Source organism: Podarcis vaucheri (genome assembly GCF_965113315.1).
Source record: "Podarcis vaucheri genome assembly, chromosome: 9".
Taxonomy (NCBI): Eukaryota; Metazoa; Chordata; class Lepidosauria; order Squamata; family Lacertidae; genus Podarcis; species Podarcis vaucheri.
The window spans coordinates 43,100,119-43,125,471 of NC_138767.1; the positions used below are offsets into that span (position 1 = coordinate 43,100,119).

The following is a 25,353-nucleotide window of genomic DNA, read 5'->3' on the forward strand; positions in this document are numbered from 1 at the left end:
AAAACAAACCTGGTTTTTTATACTTAAGTATTGTTCAGCTTCCGGTTGGTATTATATCTGAATGAAGACTAAGCTAGCTCTACACTTCTCTCCAGTACTGCATTTTATACTTTATTATCACGCTGTTATCTAGTTTTGTTGTGAATTGCTTTTGGAGGTGGGACCAGATTTTTTTTAATGTAATGAATATCAATAAGGGAATGCCATATCTGTTTTAGGCTATTGGTGGGAAATAAGAAAACTATGGAGTAATTGAGGGAGAAAAATTGAGAGGCAACAGATCATCAGGTGAATATTGCTCAAAGCTCAGCCTGAAAAGAAAGAAAAGAAAAACCTAAAAACAAACCAGAATGCAACTCTGATCCTAAAGAATGCAAATCTTAGGTAGTGATAGAGTAGCTTGAACAGCTGTTGTCGCTGCTGCACTCTTTAACTTGTTTACACTTGTTTTTAAAAGTTTTTTTGTAAGTCACTTTGAGTTTTTTTTCTGAAGACGTGACTAATAAACAATAAAAATAAAATAAACAACTGCTTCTACTCTAGAGCTCCTTTGTGTTGCAAATGCATAGTTTTATTGCAATGAACTGGAAACATAATGAAAACAGAGGATGCACCCAGCCTTTATACTGTTACAAAAGTAGCAGGGTCATCTCAATAGGGTCTTGTTCCCCACAGGAGCCCAAGGCATCTCTCCCATTCTCTCTTCAGCCCGCCTGCCAATATGGTTCTGGCCTTTGTTTCCCTTCTTCTTCTCAGGACATCTTTCATAAGACTGCTGAAGAAAAAGAAAAAACGAATGAAACCCAGTCACTAGGGGGCTGGTGAGGAGGAAGTGGTGGAACTGCCAAGCCAGGCTAGTGAGGGGCCCTTCTGAGCCCCTGGGACTGTGCACCACTGCCTGTCTTGTCCGACCACTGGCCCCGGGTCTGCTCTTCTCCATGGCCAAGGTCCTTCTAGAGTATTTACTGCCTCTCTTGCTCATCTTGTCGCTCCACAATGTTACTCAGAAAAAACATTTCAGCTGCTCATGCATTAAATATGTCGAAGTCAGGAAAGCAACAGGAAGAAGTGAACAAGAAAAAAAAACCCTCAATGAATAAAATGAAGATATACTTTACTCTATCCATAGTAATCTACACCCCAATAACCTCTTGGTTAGATTATGATGTACTTTATGTGGGGCTGCCTTTGAAGATGGCTCAGAAGCTCCAGTTAAGAATATTGCTCCCTGTATTTTTAACTGGTAAAGTTCCTTTGGATCACAGCTTGCCAGTTTTAAAAGAGCTTGGCTGATTCCTCGTTCACTTCCAAGCCTAGTTCAAAGTGCTGGTGCTTACTTTTAAAGCCCTAAAGTCGGAGCTTGAAACCTGTGACTCTCAGTTCAGTTCAGACCAGACATACGTTAACAGAAGAAAGAAGTAGAAGAGGCATTAAATATATAATATAGTGGAGAGGCTGTATGGAGGAGAGGGATGGCCATATTAGAAGGTGATTCTGAGGCAAAGGCCTGGGGTGAGCCTCGGATAACAGAGCTTGGATTTACTTGAGACCATCTGCTTTCCACACCTGTGCTGTGTTTCCCCTACCCACTCACTCCTAGCTTGCACTTGGCAGCACTGGTGGGTTAGGTAGCTGTGATCTCTTACAGCAAACCCTCGCCACCTTGTCTCTCATGCACAGAATTTTTTTTTGCAGTGGCCTTGGAAGCCAGAGGTTTTGTAAACTTTGGACTTGGATGTCATACTAAACTTTATTTTTCTATGTATGCAATGGGATAAAGATTTCGTATGGAGAAACTGAGCCGGCCAATTAAGGACCATCTTTTCAAAACCATATTTCCTACATATATTTTACTTATTATTACATATTAACTTGCACTGGTGCTAGACTATCATCAAGTGATTGTTATGCGCTTCCTTAACATTACAGACTGTTTCTGTAACAGGCCAGGGCATAAAAAGTACAAATTGTTTATGGGAAGCAAGTGCAGTTAACAGACTTGCACCTTGCTTAGAAGTGTTGCTGCAACAAATGTAATTACTATTTAAGCATCTATGGTAATGTGCAGTGCTATGGCAAGCACAAATGTAAGTGTTTAAGCAATTTAATACAAGCAAAATCCATTACATAATACAAAATGAGGTGTTAAATTGTATTATAAATTTGCTTTTGCTCTTCTGCAAGGACATTTGTCAACTGTGGGCGAACTTGGGGGGAAGTGAGAAAAGTACCTATGCCAAGAGAATGACATACTATCTCCCTCCCACCCTCCCTCAAAATATGGGCCTAACATACTATTTGCCCTGCAAATTTTGGGACCCATATCTAGTGCACAGAGCCTGTTGTTTTATTATTGGTTTTGTTGTATCTCCTCACATGCAATATATTGTTATCTTTTACTGTTGTTAGTCTTAAGCCTAAATAACCATGGTGCATCAGCAAAACCAGACGCCTTTATCTACCCCAGCTGCAATAAAGCATGTCTCTCCCATATTGGTCTCTACAGCCACAGCAGGCACTGTAACTCTCCAATGATTTGACTTTACACCCTATGGCACACTCTTCCATTGTCTTTCGAGGCATACAGATGCCAACAACAACTCAGAAAACTGCATTAGTAGCATGATTATAGTTAATATAGGATAGCCAACTAAGAGATGATTGACAAACTAGGAAATGCTTACTTGGAATTTTGCCTCTACCATGCACTCACTTGAAACAAGTCACTCTTTCTTAGGCTTAGCACTTCCTTCTCCTGCATATGCAATATAAAGGTAATAAACTTTATAAACCTATCTTACAAAGCTTTTGTAAGGATTACAGGATAATGAATGTGAAGCACTCTGAACACCTCTGAAGCACGCTATAAAGGTAAGTGCTATTTGTTTTAAATTTTTATTGATTTAATTATGGTTTTGTGACTATTTGTTTTCATGGATTCTAGCCAAGTTTTACCTAGAATTTTATCAGTACACCGTTTGGATGATTTCTTTTTTTTTAATCAATCTGTTTATCCAACAAGGCTTTGGGGTTGCTTTCAAAGAGCACCAGTCATAGATGCCACAAAGAAAACTTCCTTTGAAAGTTAGGGAAGGGCACAGTAATGCATTCTAGCTTCGCTGGTTGAGGTGGTGCAATTGATGTAGGGCAGCCAAAATAGTTTTGCCAAAACAAAAGAGAGCATATGCCTTATCAGCACATTTAGGAACTTGTACAGATGTTGAGGCATAATAAAGGGATTTGCAGAACTAAGTTTCAGGAGGTAAATGCTAATAAGCTATAAGCTAGGTTTCTGCTGGTATAAACTATACAAAAGCAGCCAAGGATAGGCTTCATCTCAGTGTCTGAAGAACAATGGTTAGCTCAGGAGGGGGTGGTCATTTGGACTCTTGATGTCATGGATTACTATAGAATTAGGGAGGCATGAGCAAAATCATGCATGAAGACGTCATACAGGAAGAATGATCTCCTACATTTTATTTTAGATAGTCAGTCTATCCATGTGAAAAGGATCTAGGTGTCTTAGTGGATCACAAGTTGGACATGAGCTAGTAGCGTGACAGGTATTTTTCCCCTCTTTTTCTTTCTCTCTCTCTCTAGTTAAAAAAAGAAATAAATAAAGAGTAGACTGCACAATCAAAAGCAGTGTCCCAATCATGGGAAGTAGTATTTCTTCTCTATTGTGCGCTGGTCATACCACATCTGAAGTCATGTGCTCAGTTCTGGTCATGTTTTAAGAAGGCTAAGTGTACAGACGAAAGTGATCAGCATGGGTCTAAAAACAAAGTCCTGTGACAAAGTTGTAAGAGCTGAGTATGTTTATCCTGGAGAAGATTAAGGACACAGTGGTCTTCAAATATCTGAAGCACTATGATGCAGAACATGGAGCAGACTTTGCTCTCTCTTGCACTATTGGGCATCGTGAGACGTAACAGTGGAAATTTCAGGGCAGCAGGGGAAGCTTCCCAATGGCAAGTGTGCTATTCCACTGTCAAGAGGTAGTGGGCTCTCTCTTGCTGTTGGTATTTAAGTAGAGACTGGATGACCATTGGCCAGGAATGTTATAATTGCATCTTGCATGGCAGACCTTGCAGTGAGCAAAGAGTTAGACACAGAGTTGGACCTCCAAGGTCCTTTCCAGCTCATTGTTTGTAAACATATCATATATTCCTGAGACTGTTTTCACATGGGAACTCCCCATTACCTGCCTGTAAGATCTAGTTCGACCAGTTCAACTAAAGACATAGCCAATGTTCAAGCCAGCAGCCGATTTCCCACAGTTTGCCAACCTCTTTGCGCAAACTGGAGAAACTGCCATGGTCACAGAACACACACCATAACCAAGAGCACAACTCTTTAACTGGCTACAGTAGATCATTTCTTTCTTGTGGGATGGGACCCTAGATGAACCAAGAAAGGCATGTGCACTCAGAGGGCACCATACAGGTGACCCTTGCCTCAAAGTATCCAGTGCTGGTGCAGAAATTCTTCACGCGAATTTAGAGAGGCGTGTGGCAAATCTTGCAAGAGGCACAACAAGTCCCATTTGCAAGCCTCACTGCTGGTGTTTTTTCTCTACCACTGTGTGAACACTTGAGAGAGCCAGTATAGGATTTTAGACTGCTGGATTAGGTCCTAGGTTCAGAACCCTCACTGAAGAAGATCGCTGGGTAAATGTCAGAGGAAGGCCTTGTGCCAATCCCTCTCTCTCAGTCTTGCTTCCCAGTGTTGTCGTGCAGCTAAAAGAGGTGGGAGGATGCTGCCCCTGAACGTTGATGCAGGGTGGCGAAACATTCGTCGATCCAGGAACCATGTGGGTGGCCTTCATCCCACAGGTTTCCTCCTGCTTCATTATTGTTGGCATTCTGACACTGACACACACCCCCTTCTCTCCGACCGGTAGACCACCCTCAACACCTTTGCAACATATCTCAACGGAGTGGGGTTTATCGCAGGCTGCAAAGCGGCTCTCACGTGGCTCGCGCTGATGCCAGAAACTAGAGAACCTCTTCAGAAACCCATTCGCAAGGGCTCGCCCTCTTCCCGCGCGTGCTAGTGGCGGGTGAAGCGGGGCATCGCCAGTCCGTGGAATGAAGCTGGAAAACGGCTTCTTATTGCCGAAAAGTTCCCCAAGCGAGAGCGGTTGCGTTTTCCCCCCTCTTCCCGCGAAGTTCGTGCCTGCAAGGCTGCCCATGGCGGGTTACTACCAGGCAGCGCGCGAAGAAAACAAAACACCACAACCAGGCGAGGAAGAGGGATAAGAAGCAGCGCGGCTCTCGGAGGGAGCGAGGCATTCCGGAGTCTTTTGTGGCAGCGCGGCCTGAACCCCGCTGCGAGGAGAGCGGCGGCGCTTTGCATTGCGGCTGAGGAGACCAGCAGGGCTGGAGGGGCGGGAACCTGAGGCGGTGCGGCTCCTCCTCCTCCTCGCCGTCTTCGCCACCGCCGCCGCTGCCGGTGTGGCCGGGCGCTGCTCCCTCTTTCCGTCTCCTCACCATGGTTGCAGCAGCACAAAGCGCGAGCGAGCGCTGGAGGCCGCTCCCGCCGTGAGCCTCGGCCTGCCCGACCACAACACTCCTCCTCCTGCTTCCCCTCAGGCACAGCTCCGCCGCCCCTTCCCTCCCTCCCTCCCCAGGCCGGAGACGGAGCCCGAGCGCGGCCAGGACGCGGCGGCCCCTTTCCCGCCCCGCCGCCTGAGGGGATGCGGCGGCGGCTGAGGCGGGAGAAGCAGGGCGAAGACGACGACCGCGGCGGCGGCGAGGACGCCGAAGACAGTGCCGGGCAGCCCGGCAGAGGCGGAACTGGGAGTCGCTGCTGCTGCTGCTGCCGGCAGCAGGCCCCGACCGGGCGGCGGCGCTGCTGAGGCCGAGGGGCTGGTCGTCGCCGCCGCCGCCGAGGAGGAAAGAGCGGCGGCCGGAGTGAGTGACGGGCGGCCAGCGGGAGCCGCCTCTCTTCCCCAACTCCCTCTCGGCGCCCGCCGCTGGGGGCTCTGAGAAGCCCGCCTCGCCTCGGGGCCAGGAATAGGCGCTGGTGAGCGGCAGGAGACGAGCGGAGGGCCCGGGGCGCCTCGTTCGGCCCGGAGCAGAGAAGGGGCGAGATGGCGTCCTACGTGGATAACAACTTCCGCCAGGCGGTCATGAAAAACCCGGCCGACAGGAGCCCCCAGGTATTTCTCTACCCCCGAGCCGTGGCTCAGGCAGCTTCCCCCCGAAACTCACCTCAGTCTCCTCTTGCTGGTCTTGCAGTACAGTATTCCCCACTCCATTCATTCTCTCTCTCTCTCTCTCTCGATGTATCTCATTTGGGGATAATTTATCTGTCTCGTCGAGAGGAGAGCCCAGCCATAAACAACCCCTCTCTTCCCCTGCGTTTCCCCACGCCAACTCGGCCTACACATATAGGGAGCTCTTCTCAGTTCCCAATGCCCCATAAATTAGATATAATGCATCGAATATAATGTCTCTGTTGGCACAATCGCGGGCGGCGAGTTCACTCCGTGTTCCTTTATTTTAAAAAATGTCATAGCTACCTATGTCAACAGAGCTGTGATGTTAAGTGATTGTAAGGGTGACGGGTGGGTATCATCACACACACACACCCAGCCCGCCTGCCTGCCTGGCCAACGTAGTTACAATTGAATGGCATTCTCTGGCTCTTAGAAAAGTGTGTATGTTTTTCCCAAACGCCCCCCTCCTTCTTCTCCAAACAACTGAGTTACTTTAGATTCCTTCTCTTGTCTACACAGAGAGATACATCAGCTAATCTGCTGTTTTCAGATATCTCTAATCCCTTTTCTACTTACGGGAAGAAAAGCTTCTCTCATTCATTCACAACACTATCACTAGTCTCCCCTCCCCCTATCTCCACCAGCATTGTAACCCCTTAGATGGGTGCTAGTATTAAGATGGATGCTTAATTTAGTCTTTCACCCTTCTCTGCTGCTAAGTTTGACTTGAGCATTCATTTCAGTAGGTTGATAGCTTCATACCTAATCTTGCAGGGGGGGCAGAGGGCGGTTAGCACTGTGGTTTAAAATCTCTCCCCTCCTAGTTTGGATATTGGATTACCACAACATTACTTTCTGAATAGCTATGCTAAAAACAAAAACAAAACAACCTTTAATGAACAAGCTAAGTGCAACACTTATTAAAATGTTAGGGTGTAGTGGCGTTTAGATTTGTTTATTGTGGTAAGGGTTTTGAGCTCTGCTGTAAAGGAACTGAGATATATCATTTGGTGTATTGGCTTGTGATTGCTATGAGATAATGGTGCAATAACCTGTAGTCTCCTTTGCATGTGGTGCTTAAGATACCCATTGTAAAGTATGCTAGTGATTCTCCCTAGGAAGAGAACATTTAGATAAAATACTTTTTGGGGCATATTTTAAAATGTCATGCACAAAAGCTTGTTGTTTAGGATGCTTCACATCCTAACTTGAAAGAACAAATCATATATTTCATCTGCTTTCTTTCCTTACTGTTTTTGCCATATTTTTATTATGGCAATAATAAAAATTGTGCTTTGTGGTACTTCTGGCAGATGTATGTTGCTCAAAAATGCAATGAACTTCTCCAGCAATGTGATAAGTCTTTTTCTTTTTTATCCATCTGTACATTTCATTTCTGGCCTGGTTCTGTGGAATGTCAGGAATTGGCTTGGTTTCTTTGTCAGATTATTAGCTCTTGGTAAACAGGATCTGAATTGGAAGATGAGGCACATAGAGTACATTTTGATAGGATAACCCTTTTAAGGTTGTGCTAAGCTGTGAACAGATTCTGTCTCATTTGGAACAGTGACTGTATGGATTCTAAGTGCCAATTGTTAAAAGATAAATAAGCTTTTTTTTTTTTTAAAAAAAACACAAACCTGATCCCTCTATATAGCCTTGACTCAATAGCTAATGCTTTATGGTGTTAGTTTGCTTGTTGGAGTTAGTGCCATCTGTCTTGCTTTCTAAGGGGTCTGTATTGCCATGTATTGCCATCCATTTCCATGGTTGTTGGGCAATTCTTGGGTCCTTTTTAGGCTAAAGTTTTAAATTGTGCACAAATCCAATTAATTGATTTTGAGACGACTCACCCTTAAACACTTACCATTAACAAGTTGCACTAGGCAGTGTCAGAAACTCTGATATGAAAGCTAGGAGCTAAATGGCACCTTAAACCTAGATTATGGGCGCAACAATGAAATGTCTAAGCACACTTTTTTAATAGCAAGAATACAGAGCTGAAAATGAATGAACTGCAGCTAAAATATTATGTTCACTTTTCACATGGTCTAATCTCTCTCTCCCCCCCAATATTCCTAAGAGGGTCTCTTCTCCAGTCTTCAGAGAGTAGCTGGAAGTGGGAAGGCAAAAAAGGTCCTATTTTCCTTCCATTCTGCTTGTGCTAATGAAATTCCCTGTCACAAAATGCACCTAGAACAATGGGAGTACACACACACGCATGCATACACACACACATACATATACATACACACACACATATATACACATACATACATACATCTAGTGTTTATGGTTTGGATGTGAGTCAAACCATATCTTAATTGTTTTCTTTTTTAATGAATGTTGTTACTGGTTTTTACGATCTTGCTTTAGTGGTATGTTCTTATGTCCTTGCTTGACCTTTTAACTGTGACTATATTTACACAGTTCCCTGGGGTTCTGGTTGTGTGTAGTAAGGCCCAGGAAAAGCTGCATTTTTATTAATGGGCCTCTGACCTGCATATTGGAATGATAGGAAAGGAAAACTGTTGGTCAGCAGCAAGAAAACTGGCTGGATTTCAGCATCATCTAGTGGTCCATTAGGCTAGGGTAACTGTGTTCTGTGCCAAATAAAGAGAACTTTATTTTATTGTCTTGCTGCCATATATTTTTTTTAAAGGAAAGAAGTGACACAATTAAAAAAATAGCTTTAGTGTAGAGATAGGGCCAACATAAATGGTGCAGAAAGCTAAATCCAGAACACCGGGACTGCATTAGCACTGCAACCGTTAAGTATCTGCAGACTGAAAACACTGTAGCAACATGCTTTAAAAGGTAGCTTATATCAGTAAGGCCCCAGTTGGCCTTTTATATTAGTTTAAAAGAAAAATTCAGACTGAAGGGAATGCACTTGGTTGGCAACACTGGAAAGATTTTGGTCATTTTGTTTTGGATGATACTTTGCCCTTACTGTGATTTCAGTTGCTATTTCAATATTAAACTTTCTCTTGCATAACTACAGAGTTATTTCAGTTATTTCTTTTCAATCCTGCACTGTCTCAGTAGGTGCCTCTAATGCTGCAGTCTATGTACACTTACCTGGATTAAGTTTCATAAATTGATATGCATAGGATTGCACTGTAAGACTATTTCAGTGCATCTTTAAGGCAGCCAACTAAGTTATTGGTTTACTTAAGTTCAGATGGGTTACCTAAGTTCAGATATCTGAGTCTGTTCATTTCAACCTTTCAACTAGATTTATATTTTGCCTTTTATCACTGGTTGGTACAAACTGAACAGTCTCAGTGTTTAAATATGGCTAAATTGTCAGTCCTGAAATTAATGGAGATAAGGGGCTCCTAACCTTTGTGCCACTGCAGCATGACTAACAAGATGTCAGGCCAGGATTGTGAGCAGGATGTGGCATATAAAGTATTAATGATGAAGGCAAAATATGTGGAAGATATCCCCTATGTGTATCTTTTTATTTCCCCATAGGTGTATTTCCCCCTAATGTGTATGTGTGTATTTTAACAATTTAGAATTCACATTTTAACCCTGAATATATCTTGGAAATTTCAGACATGATCTAGTTCACTGTGGATACAATGCACTCTCACATGCAGAGGAATCCTGTTAGACTGACAACATCTGTTTTCTCCTCTGTGTTCAGACAGGCAGCATGACAGTGAGAATAGTAGGGCCAGCGCACACCTACCATCTTTCCATCCAACCCACCATTTTGCTTCTCCATCCACCAAATAGAGGGAGAATGCTGAATGGGATGTGGCAGGTGTTCAAAGGTCTACTGTTCTCCCCTAATGGCCCATATAACTGCTTATGTGTATGTATAGCAGGGAGGACTTCAGCTACACTGTGGAAATCGTCTGCATTTGAGTGCTACATCTGAAGGGAAATGATTTGTGTCCATAGTGTGTTTCAATGGAGCAAATGAAAGGAGGAGATAGATAAGCAATGGTTGATGAACATATGTTTGTTTATGTTTTGGCAAAAAAGTTATGATGTAATATAGCATGCTGACAATTGTACTTACTTTAGAGTAGACATAAAGTAAGCCTTCAACTTGCGCTCATTTAACTTGTGTGCATTCAGCTTTGTCCGAAAGAAACGAAAGAAAGGAAAGGGGGTAGGAGTCCAGGAAAAATACTTTGGCAATCCCACCTGCCATTGAACCCAGTGTGTTTGACTATACACGATTTGGGCTGTAGGTGCGATCCCCACAATGTAACCCCCATGTAAATTGTGGGCTTATTGTACATAGAATTGGACTGTTAAAAATGTGAGTCAGCTTTCTGTCCCTTTCAAGAACTCAGAGTGTGTTGGAATGTTCTGCTTTAAAACCTGAAATAGCTCTTTGACTGTAGGAATACCTTTTTTCTAGTTGGTAGAACCTGGTGGAACTATAAAGTAGAAAGTTGTAAGCTGATTCAGAAAAGCCTTGAAATGCTCATGAAATCATAATATATATGGATTGGGGCTGTAGGTCACCTTTATAGAAATAAATATTCTCTCACATAATAATAATAATTTATTATTTATACCCCACCCACCTGGCTGGGCTTCCCCAGCCACTGGGTGGCCTCCAACCAAATATCAAAAACACAATACAGCATCAAACATTAAAAACTTCCCTAAACAGGGCTGCCTTCAGTTGTCTTTTAAAAGTAAAATAGTTGCTTATTGCTTTGACATCTGCTGGGAGGGCGTTTCACAGGGCAGGCGCCACTACCGAGAAGGCCCTCTGCCTGGTTCCCTGTAACCTCACTTCCCACATCGAGAAAACTGCCAGACGGCCCTCGGCATTGGACCTTGGTGTCTGGGCTGGACGATGGGGGTGGAGACGCTCCTTCAGGTATACAGGACCGAGGCTGTTTAGGACTTTAAAGATCAGAACCAACACTTTGAATTGTGCTCGGAAACGTAATGGGAGCCAATGCAGATCTCTCAGGACCGGTGTTATATAGTCTCTGTGGCCACTCCCAGTCACCAGTCTAGCTGCTGCATTCTGGATTAATTGCAGTTTCCGAGTCACCTTCAAAGGTAGCCCCACATAGAGTGCATGGCAGTAGTCCAAGCGGGAGATAACTAGAGCATGCACCACTCTGGCAAGACAGTCTGCGGGCAGGTAGGGTCTCAGCCTGCGTACCAGATGGAGCTGGTAGACAGCTGCCCTGGACACAGAATTAACCTGTGCCTCCATGGACAGCTGTGAGTCCAAAATGACTCTCTGGCTGCGTACCTGGTCCTTCAGGGGCACAATTACTCCATTCAGGACCAGGGAGTCCTCCACACCAGCCTGCCCCCTGTCCCCCAAGAACAGTACTTCTGTCTTGTCAGGATTCAACCTCAATCCTTGATCTAACAGCTCCAAAGTAATTAGAATTGTGGTTTGCACACACAGAGTTGTATATTTGCAGTTGTTTGTATTCCCATTTAACATGTGTGGTCCATATTATTTTACCCTCAAACAACACAAATCTTAATGTTTTTCCTCTGTATATTTGAGTTTACCCAGTAATGGGATAGTATAATAAGATGGGGGAAATTGGGCTCTAGAATATTCCACATGGATTCACAGATTATTTGCTTCAGTGTGGGTGGATCGGTCATCACTTTCTGCTGCTGCCCTTTCTGTGCCCAGTACTTGTCCAATGCTTTCATTTTCCCCCTGTCCCTTCTCACAACTGCTTCCAGTGCAGTACTGTACACAGTAGCTAGCATATATTTTGATCCCTCAAATTTGCACAAAATCAGGAAACTGCAAATATGTGTGTGCTGAGAATTTACAGTTGCTTGACTGTGATTTTGCATACGTCCTTGGTGGGGATGTTTTAAATAAGGTCCATGCAGTTGTCTGTGCACAAGCCCTGTAGGTAATCAGCATAATAGAACCAACAAATTAGAAGGCAGGGGCAAACATAAAAGGGAATGCCTGCTGGTATGAACAGGAAAACAAATTCAGTTTTGTATGAATGTGGACTACTCTGGTCTAATGCGAATGAGAGAAAAGTGCATTAAGAGCTAAATAATGTTCAAATGTGGAGAAGCCTTTGGTAAAGTTCTCAAAATGATTATGTCATGTTTTTCATATTGCTGTCTCTGCTCCACATTATTAGGTGGAAGGAATTCGGAAATACGTATGTGATGACATTACATCACAAAGGGAAAGGGGAGAATGTGTCCTGAGGAAACTGTTTTTTGGCAGCTATGCTGTGTTTACTGTAGGTTGGTTCTTGCTAGTAAAGTTAAGATCTCTCTTACTATATTGAGCTGGTAGAATTAAGAAGGCAGCAATTACTCTCTAGATTCAATTTTGCGAGCTAGTTATGTTATGACATAGGCTTTTGAACTTGCTGAATTAAAATCCTTTCATGCAAGAAACTCTTAATTGACACAAATGTTCAAGCCATGAGTAGCTCTCAGGGTTTTGGAACACTGACCCCTTTGTTCCACCTATTCCAGCGCACCTGCTAACTTCAGCCTTTTCAGCAGGAAAAACATGGAAGAATTTCAGTTTGCGGGGGGGGGGGGGGAGGGAGCGAATCTCAGTTTTTAAGCATGCATAAAAGTGTGTCACACGTGAGTACTGAAATAAAATGTGCTTTTGATAAAGCTTCTGACTCTCTTTGTGGTGTACATAATAAAATCTTATGTATTAAAATGTTTGGACTTTTAAGCTTTGAATGGTAATAAGGTTTTTAGTGGCATAGACCCTGGTTACAAAATGGAGATGACCTCAAAAGACTGCTCTCAATTATTAGCTGCTCATGGTATTTTAACAGTTGTATACAATCATACTTTGTGGTTTGAGGTGGCTATCTGTGTCCTGTTGTGGTGATTTTGAAACACTTCATTTACCGGAAGTGCTGACAACAAGCGAACCTAAATAGATACAAATCAACAAATGTAGGAAAAGAAGGTGAAGATAATTGTTGGTAAACTTGCATGACTAACTATGTTGATGGATAAAGTGTTTTGAGCATTGCCCAACACTTCCTGTTTTCAGTTACCTGAAGATCTCACTGAACTTTTACAATTTATTTTTACTTTCTTGCTGTTACATTGTATTAAGTTTCAACAAATATTTTCAAGTGAATGAGGTTGCAGAAAATTGTTCTGCTAGTATTAGGTTTTCTCTTCAGAAGTTCCCATCAAGACTGTTTTTGGTTGTGATTTTCATTGCATTAATATATCCAATACAGTACTCAATTGAAAAAAGCAAACAAAAGTGCACATACCATGTCTCTCTATTAGGTTCTTTTCAAAGTATACACAAAGTTGTTAGTCATTCCTTTAACTAAATAAACGTTTCATGTTCCTTATTTCCCAGTAGAAATTGGAGATCCCCTTTGCAGGTGGAAGTACATTTTGCTTACACCTAGGGGTCTGTTCGATCAAAGACTGTATGTAACATGGTGGAGTGCCAGAATGTGTACCATTTACTTAGTCTTGGAAGCCACACCAATCAGATGCTCAAACAAATTTTGCCTGTTATTTTGCCAGGTTATTTATTTAGGCTTCCTTGTACTGCATACAATTCTTTTATCTGTGTGTATTATTGTTGAGAAGGTAGGTGGAAAGAAGTTTCTATAAACAGAACCTGTTTCTCCATTCCTGTATAGTGGGTCTGGCAGTTAACTTGGATAGGGTAGAAAAGTCATTCTGAGATTGTGTTCAGCATCTGATCTGAGTTTAATCCTTGTGTGCAAAACGTATCCCTTTACTCTTGCAACTTTTCTGCATTTGGACAATATGACTGCTTTGCTTTGTCAGTAATTAATTTTGGGGAGCTAATGGTAAAGCTATTTGGAATCAGTTAATGTTATTTTGTAGCTATCTAGTGCTTGGTTTTGAATTTATAGTTGTGAAATTTATAGTTGTGTAGGATTCAGAAGCTTGGATTTTCTACATTTATATATGAAGCATGTTCTGCACTGCATCAGCTAGAGCTGACCTTGTGCTATCTTTAGATAATTGGTTGCCTCATCTGTTAAATATGAAAAGGGGGTGGGAATGAAAGGCATTCTGCTTGAGGTGTGCATATTGCTCATTAGGGACTGACATCCAAAAATGTACCTGCTGTGAATGAGGAAGGAAATGTGTTACACACATGCTCTTTCTTTAGTGAGACCACATTTTATTTATTTGGTGAAATCCTATATAGCCTTTGAGTCAAACACTTCCCAAAGTGGTTTAAAATGCTAAAATAATAGTGTTCTTGCATTATAACACAATAAGACAGTATATGATAAAAACAGCAATTAAAGGCACAATCTTAGGCATGCTTACTTAAAAGTAAGTCAGTGGTACTGTCTTCTAGGTAAGTATGCATAGAGTTGCAGCCTTAAAGCAGTGATTAATAGTTTAAATTTCATAACTTAAAAAACACAGCATCTCAATCTTTCTGTTAAGATTGTATCTTTAAGGTTTGCTTGAAGGATGGAATTTTGGGGCAGAGCTTATTGTAAAGTGAAGGGGGTTAGGTACCATGTACTTTGTTCCTTTGCTCATGGAGTACTCAAGTTCTATTTCCCATAAAATGCACAGCAGTACCTCTTACATTTATGCTCCCTCTTCCCTTGGTAGTTGCAAAGTGTCACTTTCCATGTTATTAGAACCTTTTAATTAATTAGCATGTAGACAGTGCACAGACACTGGCTATCCCCATACTTTGGAGAACCTTGTTCACCATAAGTCTTCAATAGCCACTTTTTACATGAATGTGAGTGTAAACCGGAAGCTTCTACGAAAGTGTTTCTATAGCAGCTGAGTTTATTCTCTGTACCACTGGAGTTCTGGAGAGGAAAAGCAACTGTTGAGTAACATCTGTAGGATACAGGCAAATGGTGGTGCTCATCTACTTATGTAACTTGCACCAAGAGAAATCACTTTTATAGGGATGAAGGCATAGCTGACCTGAGTGTAATTTGTCTGCCAAATCTTTTATTTCTGTTTAAATTTCAAAGGAATATGATAATGGTTTTAAAAAGAATTTAAATAGCACAAAGCAGAAACAGTTCACATTAGCCAATATTTTTGAGGAATGTTTTTCACAAATAATTCTTGGTAATAGTCAAAATGTGTGTGTTCCTCCTTTTTCTAAGCTGCCTGTTTTCTTCTTTCCCTCTTCTATTTATGTAAAACTAGTCCAACTCTGGAGATGTGTCTGAACTGTTAATGTCAACTGCATGTACTCTGTCAAAGGTTTAGTCTATCATAATTATCCTATGGAGAGACATAGATCTTAACACAATATGCTGGCTTTGCATATATATATAGAGAGAAGTGTTTTGAAAAGGAGATTCATTGCATATCATTTATGGATAAATGATAATTGATTGAATAGATCATATTTTGACAGGACATTGAGTGAGAAGTAAAGACACCCCATCCACCACCTGTCATCATGGGGGAATAATATTCTGGGGAATGTTATGACAAATGCAGGTGTACAGATTTTGATTCATAACTGGTTGTTGGATATCCGTGTACAATACTTGCTTGGTCATCATGTCATCATTATTTTTATCTTATCCTTCCTTCAAATAATTAAGGACAATCTGTATGATTCTTCCCACCATTCATTCTATTCTTACAACAACTCTGTGTGAGGTATGTTAGGTTTAGAGTCTGTGACTGACCCAGGGTCTTTTAGTGAGCTTTGTGGCAGAGTAGAGATCTGAACCTGGTTTCCATGGTCCTAATCCAAAGCATATTGACTTTCCATCGCTTAATGACTTTTAGATGAATTTGGAAACTCCCTCTACTGAAAATACTGCTTTGAGTTGACATACGGTGACATTCCATTCCATACGGTGGATGTTGTGGAATGACATACAACATCTGGAGGGCCCCATATTGATTGCTCTGATGTAGTGCCTTGCTCACACAGGCAAGTCACCCATGACTAATACTGCTCATAAACAATGAGTGATAAGGTGTGTAAATGACCTAGTGGGCATTATGGAGCAATATTTGATATGAAGCAATATTAGAAAGGATTGAATGTAAAGATTTTGTATTGGCAGAAGGCAATTAGAATTGCTTCAGAAATGTCTGCTGCTCTAAGGTAAAGGTAAAGGGACCCCTGACCATTATTTGGTCCAGTCATGGCCGACTCTGGGGTTGCGGCGCTCATCTCGCTTTATTGGCCAAGGGAGCCGGCGTACAGCTTCTGGGTCATGTGGCCAGCATGACTAAGCTGCTTCTGGCGAAACCAGAGCAGCGCACAGAAACGCCGTTTACCTTCTCGCCAGAGCGGTACCTATTTATCTACTTGCACTTTGATGTGCTTTCGAACTGCTAGGTTGGCAGGAGCTGGGACTGAGCAATGGGAGCTCACCCTGTCACGGGGATTTGAACCGCCGACCTTCTGATTGGCAAGTCTTAGGCTCTGTGGTTTAACCCACAGCGCCACCCACGTCCCCTGCTGCTACTTCCTGGAAGTAAATTACAATGAAGCATCTAGGAGTAATTGGGAGTAATGGGAAGAGTTGCATTGAAAGAGCTGAGTAGAAAATTTGGAGAAGAACATATGCACAGTATGACAAGATATTGAGATATAGTAAAAATGTATGCATAGAAACAAAGTCATAAAGGCTGAAGTAGCCATGGGGGTAGGCTCTTAGGATGCATGAATGCGGCAGCCCTGGGCCACAGAATGCTAGTGAGCGAGGAATCAACCAGCAGCATGAGAGAGAAAGCAAAGGAGATGATGAACAGATGAAAAAAATCTGTTAGAAGACACTGCTTTCTAAAAGTCAGTGAAGCACTGCAGTACTTGGCTATCAGTCTTAATAGAGAATGTTCCTAGCTGAATCTTAATAGGAAATGATTTTAGCTTTGTGATTACCTCTGTATAAAATGAATGGAGGTAAATAGTATAATTTTTTAAGGCATGTTGAGCTATGTTTTTGTCTGTTGATGAGACTAAGCAGTTTATATCAACCCCTTAAAAGGGGTTTCATTATGTAGTTTATATCAACCCCTTCATTATGTAGATGTAATTCTCTGAGCATTTCTCTAGCAAGCCACATATCCACTGGGAATCATTAATTCACTGGATTTCATAATGAGCTTTGAAGTCAGAATTCCATTGAAAGAGGAATTCATTTGTTGCAATAGGGTATTCAAGGAAACTAAAGATATGTTTGCTCTGTTAAATTGCTAGCCAGTGATCACTATGTATTTCAGCAATTGTGAACATGCTATAATATAGATTTATTTTTAAATGTATTATTGTATTAAAAGTGCAGTTCTCGACTGAACAGTGTTCTGTTAAAACCACTGTATAGTTATTCGAGAGCTTGGTATTGATTCCTGTGGAAAAAACCCATTGTATCTCTAATACTGTGGAATGTGTTTAGAAGTATACCATATTTTTTTGTTTGTAACTTTTCTATTCCTAAGTTATTTTTTAGTTGTTGGCATTTGCAAAATATTTCAGGTCTAGAAACATTTTAAAAAGTGGTAGTCATAGACGACAATAGCGTAATACAAAGCAGACAAATGTTGCATAAAACTTGTAGAACTGTGATTCTAAAGGTATCTTTTACTTCAAGTTGATGTGGAACAAGTGCTATATGTGGAAGTTGCTTTGAGAGCTTCATTAGTTAGGACAGGAAAGATATTTCAGTATCTGGCAGCAGAATCAAATGTTTAGGGGTCTGGGATTTTCTAGCGCTATTATCTGACTCATAAGTGTTGTTTCTCTGTAGGGAGAATGTACATCTGGGGAACATGTTTCATAGAATTCTCATTGAATTGTTTGAGCAGATGGTAGGGCAGTATTTTGATAACCTCTGTTATGAAGCTTATTGGTTTATGAGTTGTGCTGACTTCTGAATTGTAACTTTTAATTACTGTAGTTACTCAAATCTAATGCATACCTTTTTTGGCCAAATCACGTGAAAATTAAGGTGCATATTAGATTTTATGGTACATTTACATTCACCAATAAATAGTTTTTTGGTTTCTAGGTTCTGAAAATTGAGGTGCACAGTAGATTTGATGGGGCATTAGACTCGAGCAAATACTGTACACTGATGTTGAATTAAGTATTTATTGGAAAAAGGAAGGTGGAATAAAAGTATTAAAAATGGATCCATAAAGTTAATCCTGGGCTCAGACTTGTGACTCTGCTATCTTTTGCAATCAAGTGGTGCTTAGTTTATACTCTGGCAGTTCAGATTTGTTAATTCATCTAGTTTAAACCTGTCTTCTTTGAATTTGTCAGGTCACTGGCCCTCAGCAACCAGTGCTACTCTGAACACGGCGGTAATGTAAGAATTGTCTCCATTGGAGTGCATATCTGTTATATATGGCAACTCAAACATGCTATATATACATTACTTAAATACTTTATTAGGCCAGCATTATCTAAAATAACCATCCTGCCTTAAACAGGGCAGTATTATTTAGCATTTTATGGCATATTTGCATTGTTCATAGTACTTCATAGACATAGGAAGCTGCCTTTATTGAATCAGATCAATGCTTCATCTAGCTCAGTATAGTGGATACTGACTGACAGTTTTTCAGACAGTAGTCTTTCCCAGCTCTTTTTGGATATTTCAGGGGTTAAACTTGGGACCTCCTGAATGCAAAGCATGTTAACTACTACTGAGTTATGGGCCATTCTCAATGCATTATCTATATTTTGTGGTTATGAAGCCTCTGGTGTTGACTAGCTAAGCCCATTTGAGAAGAAATGTCTATGAACATTCCAACTGTTGGGAACTATACCCCCTGGCAATAAATAGTCCAGTTTCTGTGGGAAGAAGATAGTATTCCTGTCCTCAGTTTGCAGATGTGAAAGGGTTTGAGAGAATATAGATTGTGGATGGCCACTTACACAAGTGAGTTCATGGGGGAAGTCCAAATGGGAGCACCGGAGCTGCCTGAAAGCACTTTGCAAACAGTAGAAGGGTTTTGAAACTGCTTCAGGTTTTCAAGCACCCAATAGCCATCTCCCTGTCCATTGTTTGGAAACCCTGCACAAGGGATTTTGAGGAGTGGGCACACCTCCCACCTGTCAATCATTTAACATCATAATGGTGCCATTATGTCCATTGAGGCCCATGAAAGCAGTCCTGATAAGGATCTGGCCTGTAGAACCAAAAAGGTTCCCCACTCCTGGGTTGAGAAGTCCCTGTCTCACTATACCAGTCCTATATTTTTATTTCGTAGCCCCTGGAGCTGCGTATAACAAAAACAAAAATCAAATGCAAAGAAAGCACAGGTGGTGTAGTCTTGGTGTAGTATAAAGGCAGAAAACAAATACATAGTCTGTGTGGGAGAGGACAGCACAGCAGTCTGGGGGAAGGGGCAGTACCCACTTTGCAGGATGCCCTTCTTTCTAATCAGAATTATACATGTTTCTGCTGCTGCTTTGTATTCTCCCCTCTCGCTCCAGTCACCTCAAATTCAGCCTGTTATTGGTGCTGGACTGTAATAGACTCTCCTAAACTGAGCTATGAGCCAGGACATTCCTTAGTTCTAATATTGCCTTGCCATTGCCTCAGTGACTTTAGACAAGTATGTGGAGTGGAGATCTCTCCTCCACATCACAGACATCTGTAATCTTGAGATAATACTAACCAAGAATGCAGGATGGTGATCAGAATGTATGTGAAGTACTTCAAATGCACAATATCAGAGCTATTTCTTGTTTTTGCACGTGTACTTCACTTCTTCAAGTTGTGCTAAGAGTGGAGTGAAATTAGGGGGAAAGTGAATAGTCCCATATTTTTGCAGCAAAAACTGAGAAATCTATTGTAACCTATGTACAGTATTCATCTTTCCCTTCCAGCTCTCTTCCAAACCTTGGATAGGTGATACCTCAGCAGTTCCTCTAAGGGAGGAGATTGCTGCAACTGTCAAGCTGAACAAAAACTAATTAGAATATGTGATGGACAGGCACTTGTGTGCGCAGCTACATGGATTAATGAACTTGTTTTAGACTGCTGCAAGCATACAGGAGAAACTCAAGTGTTTGAGTTCCACAGAATCTAAATATGCCAGGCTTTTAAGAATCTGATTTTGGAATGTTTGTTATGCGGCCACTGTTTAGCACCATCACTTTCCCTGTAGTAGTCAGTGTTAGAAACTTAGGTATGTAAGCTAGGTGCCAAATGGCACCTTGAATCTAGATTGCAGTCGCCACAATGGAATGTCTATTCGCCAGGGGGTTGAACCAGATGACCTGTAGGGTCCCTTTCCACTGCTACAATTCTACAATTCTGTGATCTTAACTACACTGTAGTTTGTCCTTACAACAATTCACTAGTTCAAGTATGCAAGAAAGAGAAAAGCATACAGTGGAAATGGAAATGGTATTAACTATGGAATAAGGCAGAGGTTTTTAAACTGTGGTTGCCAACCTGACACCCAGAAATCTCCATGTAGTTGCACTGATTTCAGACACTGGTAGCAAAAGTGAGGACCACATTTCCTTGTGGGCAATCTTAAGAGGCCTCCATGCTAGTGGTGGTTGGAGCTTGAGGTGAAGTAGATGAGGCCAGATGCCAAAGTAGGCAGAGCAATGGATGTTACTTTTACCTTCGCACAGTAGGCCCTGCTCCAGCCATCCAAGAGTCAGAGGTTTCTGGACCCCTCACACGTTTATTACTACCATTCTGTTCTGACAAGCAAAAGCCAAGGGCACATTCCAGTTGAGTGTGCAGAGCAAGTTGGTGAGGGGCATGGCTGGTGATCAGTATTTCCAGCAAGCCCCTTTGAAGGCATTTTCCCAGCACATTGACAAAGGAGGTAGCTGTAACTGTGGTTAGGACTACAGCCTGCATGGTTAGAAGTTAATTTTTTCAACTCTACATATAACTTATTGCACGAAGTATGGTAGACATGTGGAGAATATAGGTAGTCAGTAAGCAGCAGGGAAATGAAGTAGCAAAGCACAACACTTTAGTGGAGTGTTGGGGTGGAAACTGCAAAGCATGCAGATGTGTTACTTCAGTGAGGTACAAAAAGCCTTCTAAAAAAAAAGATAATGGAAGTAACTGGTAATAAAGGGTTAGTTGAGTTAAAAAAATACTTCCTGAAGAAAAACTGGAAACTGGAAAACAGAAACTACTGAGTTTCAGTAGATACAAACAGGAGAGCCAAACAAAAGAGAGTAATGAATACTGAAGTAATCCATATACATCAAGAATACACACCACTACTTGGATCTAGACTTTGCCTTATGTGGACAGACAGGTTCCTTCTGTCCACAGAAAACTTTTGATCCAGTGAAGGAATCCTGCTGATTGGGGTTGGGGTGGGGAAGAGAGAAACATAAGGGAGGGGAGATGGGGGGAGATGCAGGGGTATGCATACCCCTAAACATTTTGTGAATCTTTGTACTTTTGTCCATTTACTGTATTGATTTTACCCGATTTGAACTATAAAATGGTGATTTACTTGAGTCAAAATGAGAGTACCCCTAAACATTTTTTTAAAGAAAAAAAAAAGCACTGGGTATAAGTCTTTTTCTCCCTGCCTTCAATCCCCAGCAGCTTTTCTCAATTATTTGGCAGGGTGTGTGTCCCAACCCCCCAGTACAGTGTAGGAGGTGGTGCAGGGGGAAAGTACCAATAGGTTTATCCCATGACCAAAAGTCAGCTGGGTAACTGTATTTAAACATAGACTGCTCTGAAAAATGGGATTTAAAAAAGGAAGAGGAAATAGGAGCAAAAAGTGGGGTACAGCAATCACACAAAAATACTTTGCAGTGTTATTTGAGGCAGTCTCAGATAGGGTGGGGTGGAGAGACTGCTTGGAACAGTGCTTGCTTTAAGGCAGTTCCCAGGCTCAGATGGGAGAATGGGGCTGCCTTAAAGTGCTTCTCCTTGAAGCAGGCAGAGGTGCAGAGAGGCAAAGAAGCCTGTATTGTACAGGCTCTTTTAACCTTTCCTCTGCTTGCACATCTGCCACTTGCTTAAAGGAGAAGGTCCTGCTCCATAGCTGACATCACCAGTGACATCAGTGTGCGGTTTGGGAAAAATGTCTTCGTGGGCCAGACTGGACCTCCTAGCAGGCAAATATTTTCCTGTGGGTTGTGGTTCCTATGGAAGTCTGAAAGTAGACGCTTCCAACCTCCTCATGGCCTTGCTGGGGAGGGCATATCTTTGTTCCTGTCATGATACAGTGTAGTTTAGAGTAATGTCTGAACATGGACATTCAGTTGGATAACTGACTTCTGTTGTGCCCTTGACTGTAAAGCTGTGATCAATGCTTTCCCTAATGCCTTCTTTTTTCATACAACTACAAAACTTGTCTAGGCAATGTTCCAGTTGTTTGTACAGTAGGCTTCTTCCAAAACCAGTTGATGAGATGGTACAATAATTATTCTTTGTTGAAGTTGAAAGCTTACTCTTAGGTTGCCCTTGACAACATATCAATGTTAGGGCCTTTAGCCAAATATGTGCCCTTTAAAAATTCCTGGGAAATACCATTTGCTTTCTCAGTTTTTGACTAGTGGTTTATTTATTTAGTGTTTGCAAACTTTATTCCATTTAGGCACTCTAGGCAGCATATAATATTTCTAAAACATATGAATATGTGAACTAACTAAAATAAAACATATTAAAAAACATGAGCAGCAAAAAATGCCCGGTGCATGGAACCAAAGCAGTAGCACTTAAAACCTAGAGCAGGCTTTCTCAACCTTTCCCAGATGTTCTTGTACTATAATTCCCATCATCCCTAGCAGGACCAGTGGTCATGGATGATGAGAGTTGTAGTCCAAAACATCTGGGAACCCAAGATTGAGAAAGGCTGACCTGGAGAATAAAACTTGGGATTTAAAAGACCAATACAAAAAAGAAGAAGAAAAAAGGATAAGCAGGAACATGGACTGGCTTGTCTTTACATGAAGAGCAATTCCATAAATGCAGCAGTGCTACTTGAAAAGGCCCAATGCTTCTTTTCATGGTCTCTGTACAGTCCCATGTGTGGGTTCTGCACCTGAGAAGAGTGTCAGCCAGAACTTTCTAGCTCTAAGCTTGAGTTTTGGTGGGAAGGCTGCCCTCTATTTTTCAAAAAGGGCTTGCATTAAAACCAAGAGTTCCATTTATGGCAGTAAACTCTGTGTGTTTGATGGGCCCAAAAATTAATGTTAGCCAACACTGTACAGCATTCTGTGCTTCAGAACTATCTTTAAGGGTATAACCACACTATGCACATAACAGTAATCCAAGTGGTTATTGGTGCATAGATAACAGTAAGTTCTAGTTATTAAGAAAGGACTGCTGCTAGTTGTGAGATGTAACACACTGGCATTCCTGGGCACATGGTATCTGCAGTCACTCCTGGAGGGGTGACATAACCTTCAGAACTGATAATTGTCCCCTTTGCCTTCCATTTATTTATGTAAGCTTCATGCTTAATGTTTCTTTCTTGCATGTCTACACTGGATATAGTCTGGTTTTCAGCCTTTTTAGCTGTTCCTCAGTGATCCCTTGGCTGTTCCATATCTGCACAGTAGAGCACTGTGAATTCTTCAGGGTGGCTATAGTGTGGATTTGCTTTAAAAGCTTAATGGCAGGCCACCAGATATCTTCTAGCCAAGCTGACTCTTATGGAATGCAGCCCTGCAAGTGCTAGGTAACTGGAATTCTTTCCTTACTTATTGTAATTCTGTTCCCTTTGTGTTTTGATTCTCCTTTACTTTGTCATAGAGGATGCTGTTTTAACCAAAATCAATGCTGCAATTTCCTGTTTAGCTGTGTGTGTGTGCATCTCTAGAATGAAGGGCTGCTTGTTGCAGTAATTGTAGCTAGCAAGTTCTGCAGTATTTGGGCAGCTTACGTTTTGAAATGGGAATTAAACTTTGGAAGAGTGTTGGGCATTTTAAATGTAACATAGGAGATTTCTGTTGTGTTGCAGGATAATCTTATTTATATGTCTCATCTTGACTTCACTGCAGAAGCGCCCTTTGATTCTACTCCTGTCTGCTGGAACTCCTAGTTTTCAAAAGTGGGTGTTTTGCTGTAGCTTTTTGCTGCTTTCCAGCCGACCACAGGGAATTATTGCTCCTGTTTCTTGACAGCTGTTATTTTTCTTGGAGCGCTTTCCCTAGTTATCCTGTTAGCATTCCTTTGCTGTTGCCTATTTCTAAACCATCCTTAATATTCCTGGCAGTTTTTATTAGCTCCCATTTTTGTAATAGAAATAGTTGCATTGATGGAATAATCCTCACTGGATACAGTCATTCACTTTCATTTTCTCCTCCCTAAGAACTTTTGAATCACCCCCAGTTTATCTATTAACTTGCTTATACCACACAGATATTTATACTCATGACCGTGTCTGCTCTGTAATAAGTAAGTGTGGTGCAAATATTCCTTTTGGTCTAGGACAATTATTTCCCTCTTGTATAACCAGAAAAAAGCTTGTGTTGTCCTTGAGGACAGCTTCTCATGCTGCTTTTGGTGCTCTTCAACATTTTTACATTGTGGGATTCCCCCCTCCCCCAAAGCTTTGTTTCCCATTAAAATACGTTAGAATCAGGAAAAGCTTGATTTCTCACTTTTATATATTTAAGGTAAGTGCAACTCCACCACTCTGGCGAGACAGTCCGCGGGCAGGTAGGGTCTCAGCCTGCGTACCAGGTGGAGTTGGTAGACAGCTGCCCTGGATACAGAATTGACCTGCGCCTCCATGGACAGCTGTGAGTCCAAAATGACTCCCAGGCTGTGCACCTGGTCCTTCAGGGGCACAGTTACCCTATTCAGGACCAGGGAGTCCTCCACACCAGCCCGCCCCCTGTCCCCCACAAACAGTACTTCTGTCTTGTCAGGATTCAACTTCAATCCATTAGCCGCCATCCATCCTCCAACCGCCTCCAGGCACTCACACAGGACCTTCACCGCCTTCACTGGTTCTGATTTGAAAGAGAGGTAGAGCTGGGTATCATCTGCATATTGATGGACACCCAGTCGAAACCCCCTGATGATCTCTCCCAGCAGATTCATATAGATGTTAAAAAGCATGGGGGAGTGGACAGAACCCTGAGGCACCCCACAAGTGAGGGCTCAGGGGTCTGAACACTCATCCCCCCCACCACTTTCTGAACACGGCCCAGGAGGAAGGAGCGAAACCACTGTATAACAGTGCCCCCAGCTCCC

General features: G+C 42.0%; 1 protein-coding gene across 4 annotated transcripts in view; it reads left to right on the forward strand.

Moving 5' to 3' along the window:
• Positions 1–6,024: 6,024 nt before the first annotated feature.
• RAPGEF2 (Rap guanine nucleotide exchange factor 2) overlaps positions 6,025–25,353 on the forward strand; it is a 157,131-nt gene continuing 137,802 nt past the window's right edge. For all 4 annotated transcript variants that reach the window (XM_082237167.1, XM_082237170.1, XM_082237169.1 and 1 more), the window contains exon 1: positions 6,025–6,163. In XM_082237167.1, coding sequence (XP_082093293.1) covers positions 6,095–6,163 — 69 coding nt within the window. In that variant the 5' untranslated portion in view covers positions 6,025–6,094. The remainder of the gene's footprint in view (positions 6,164–25,353) is intronic.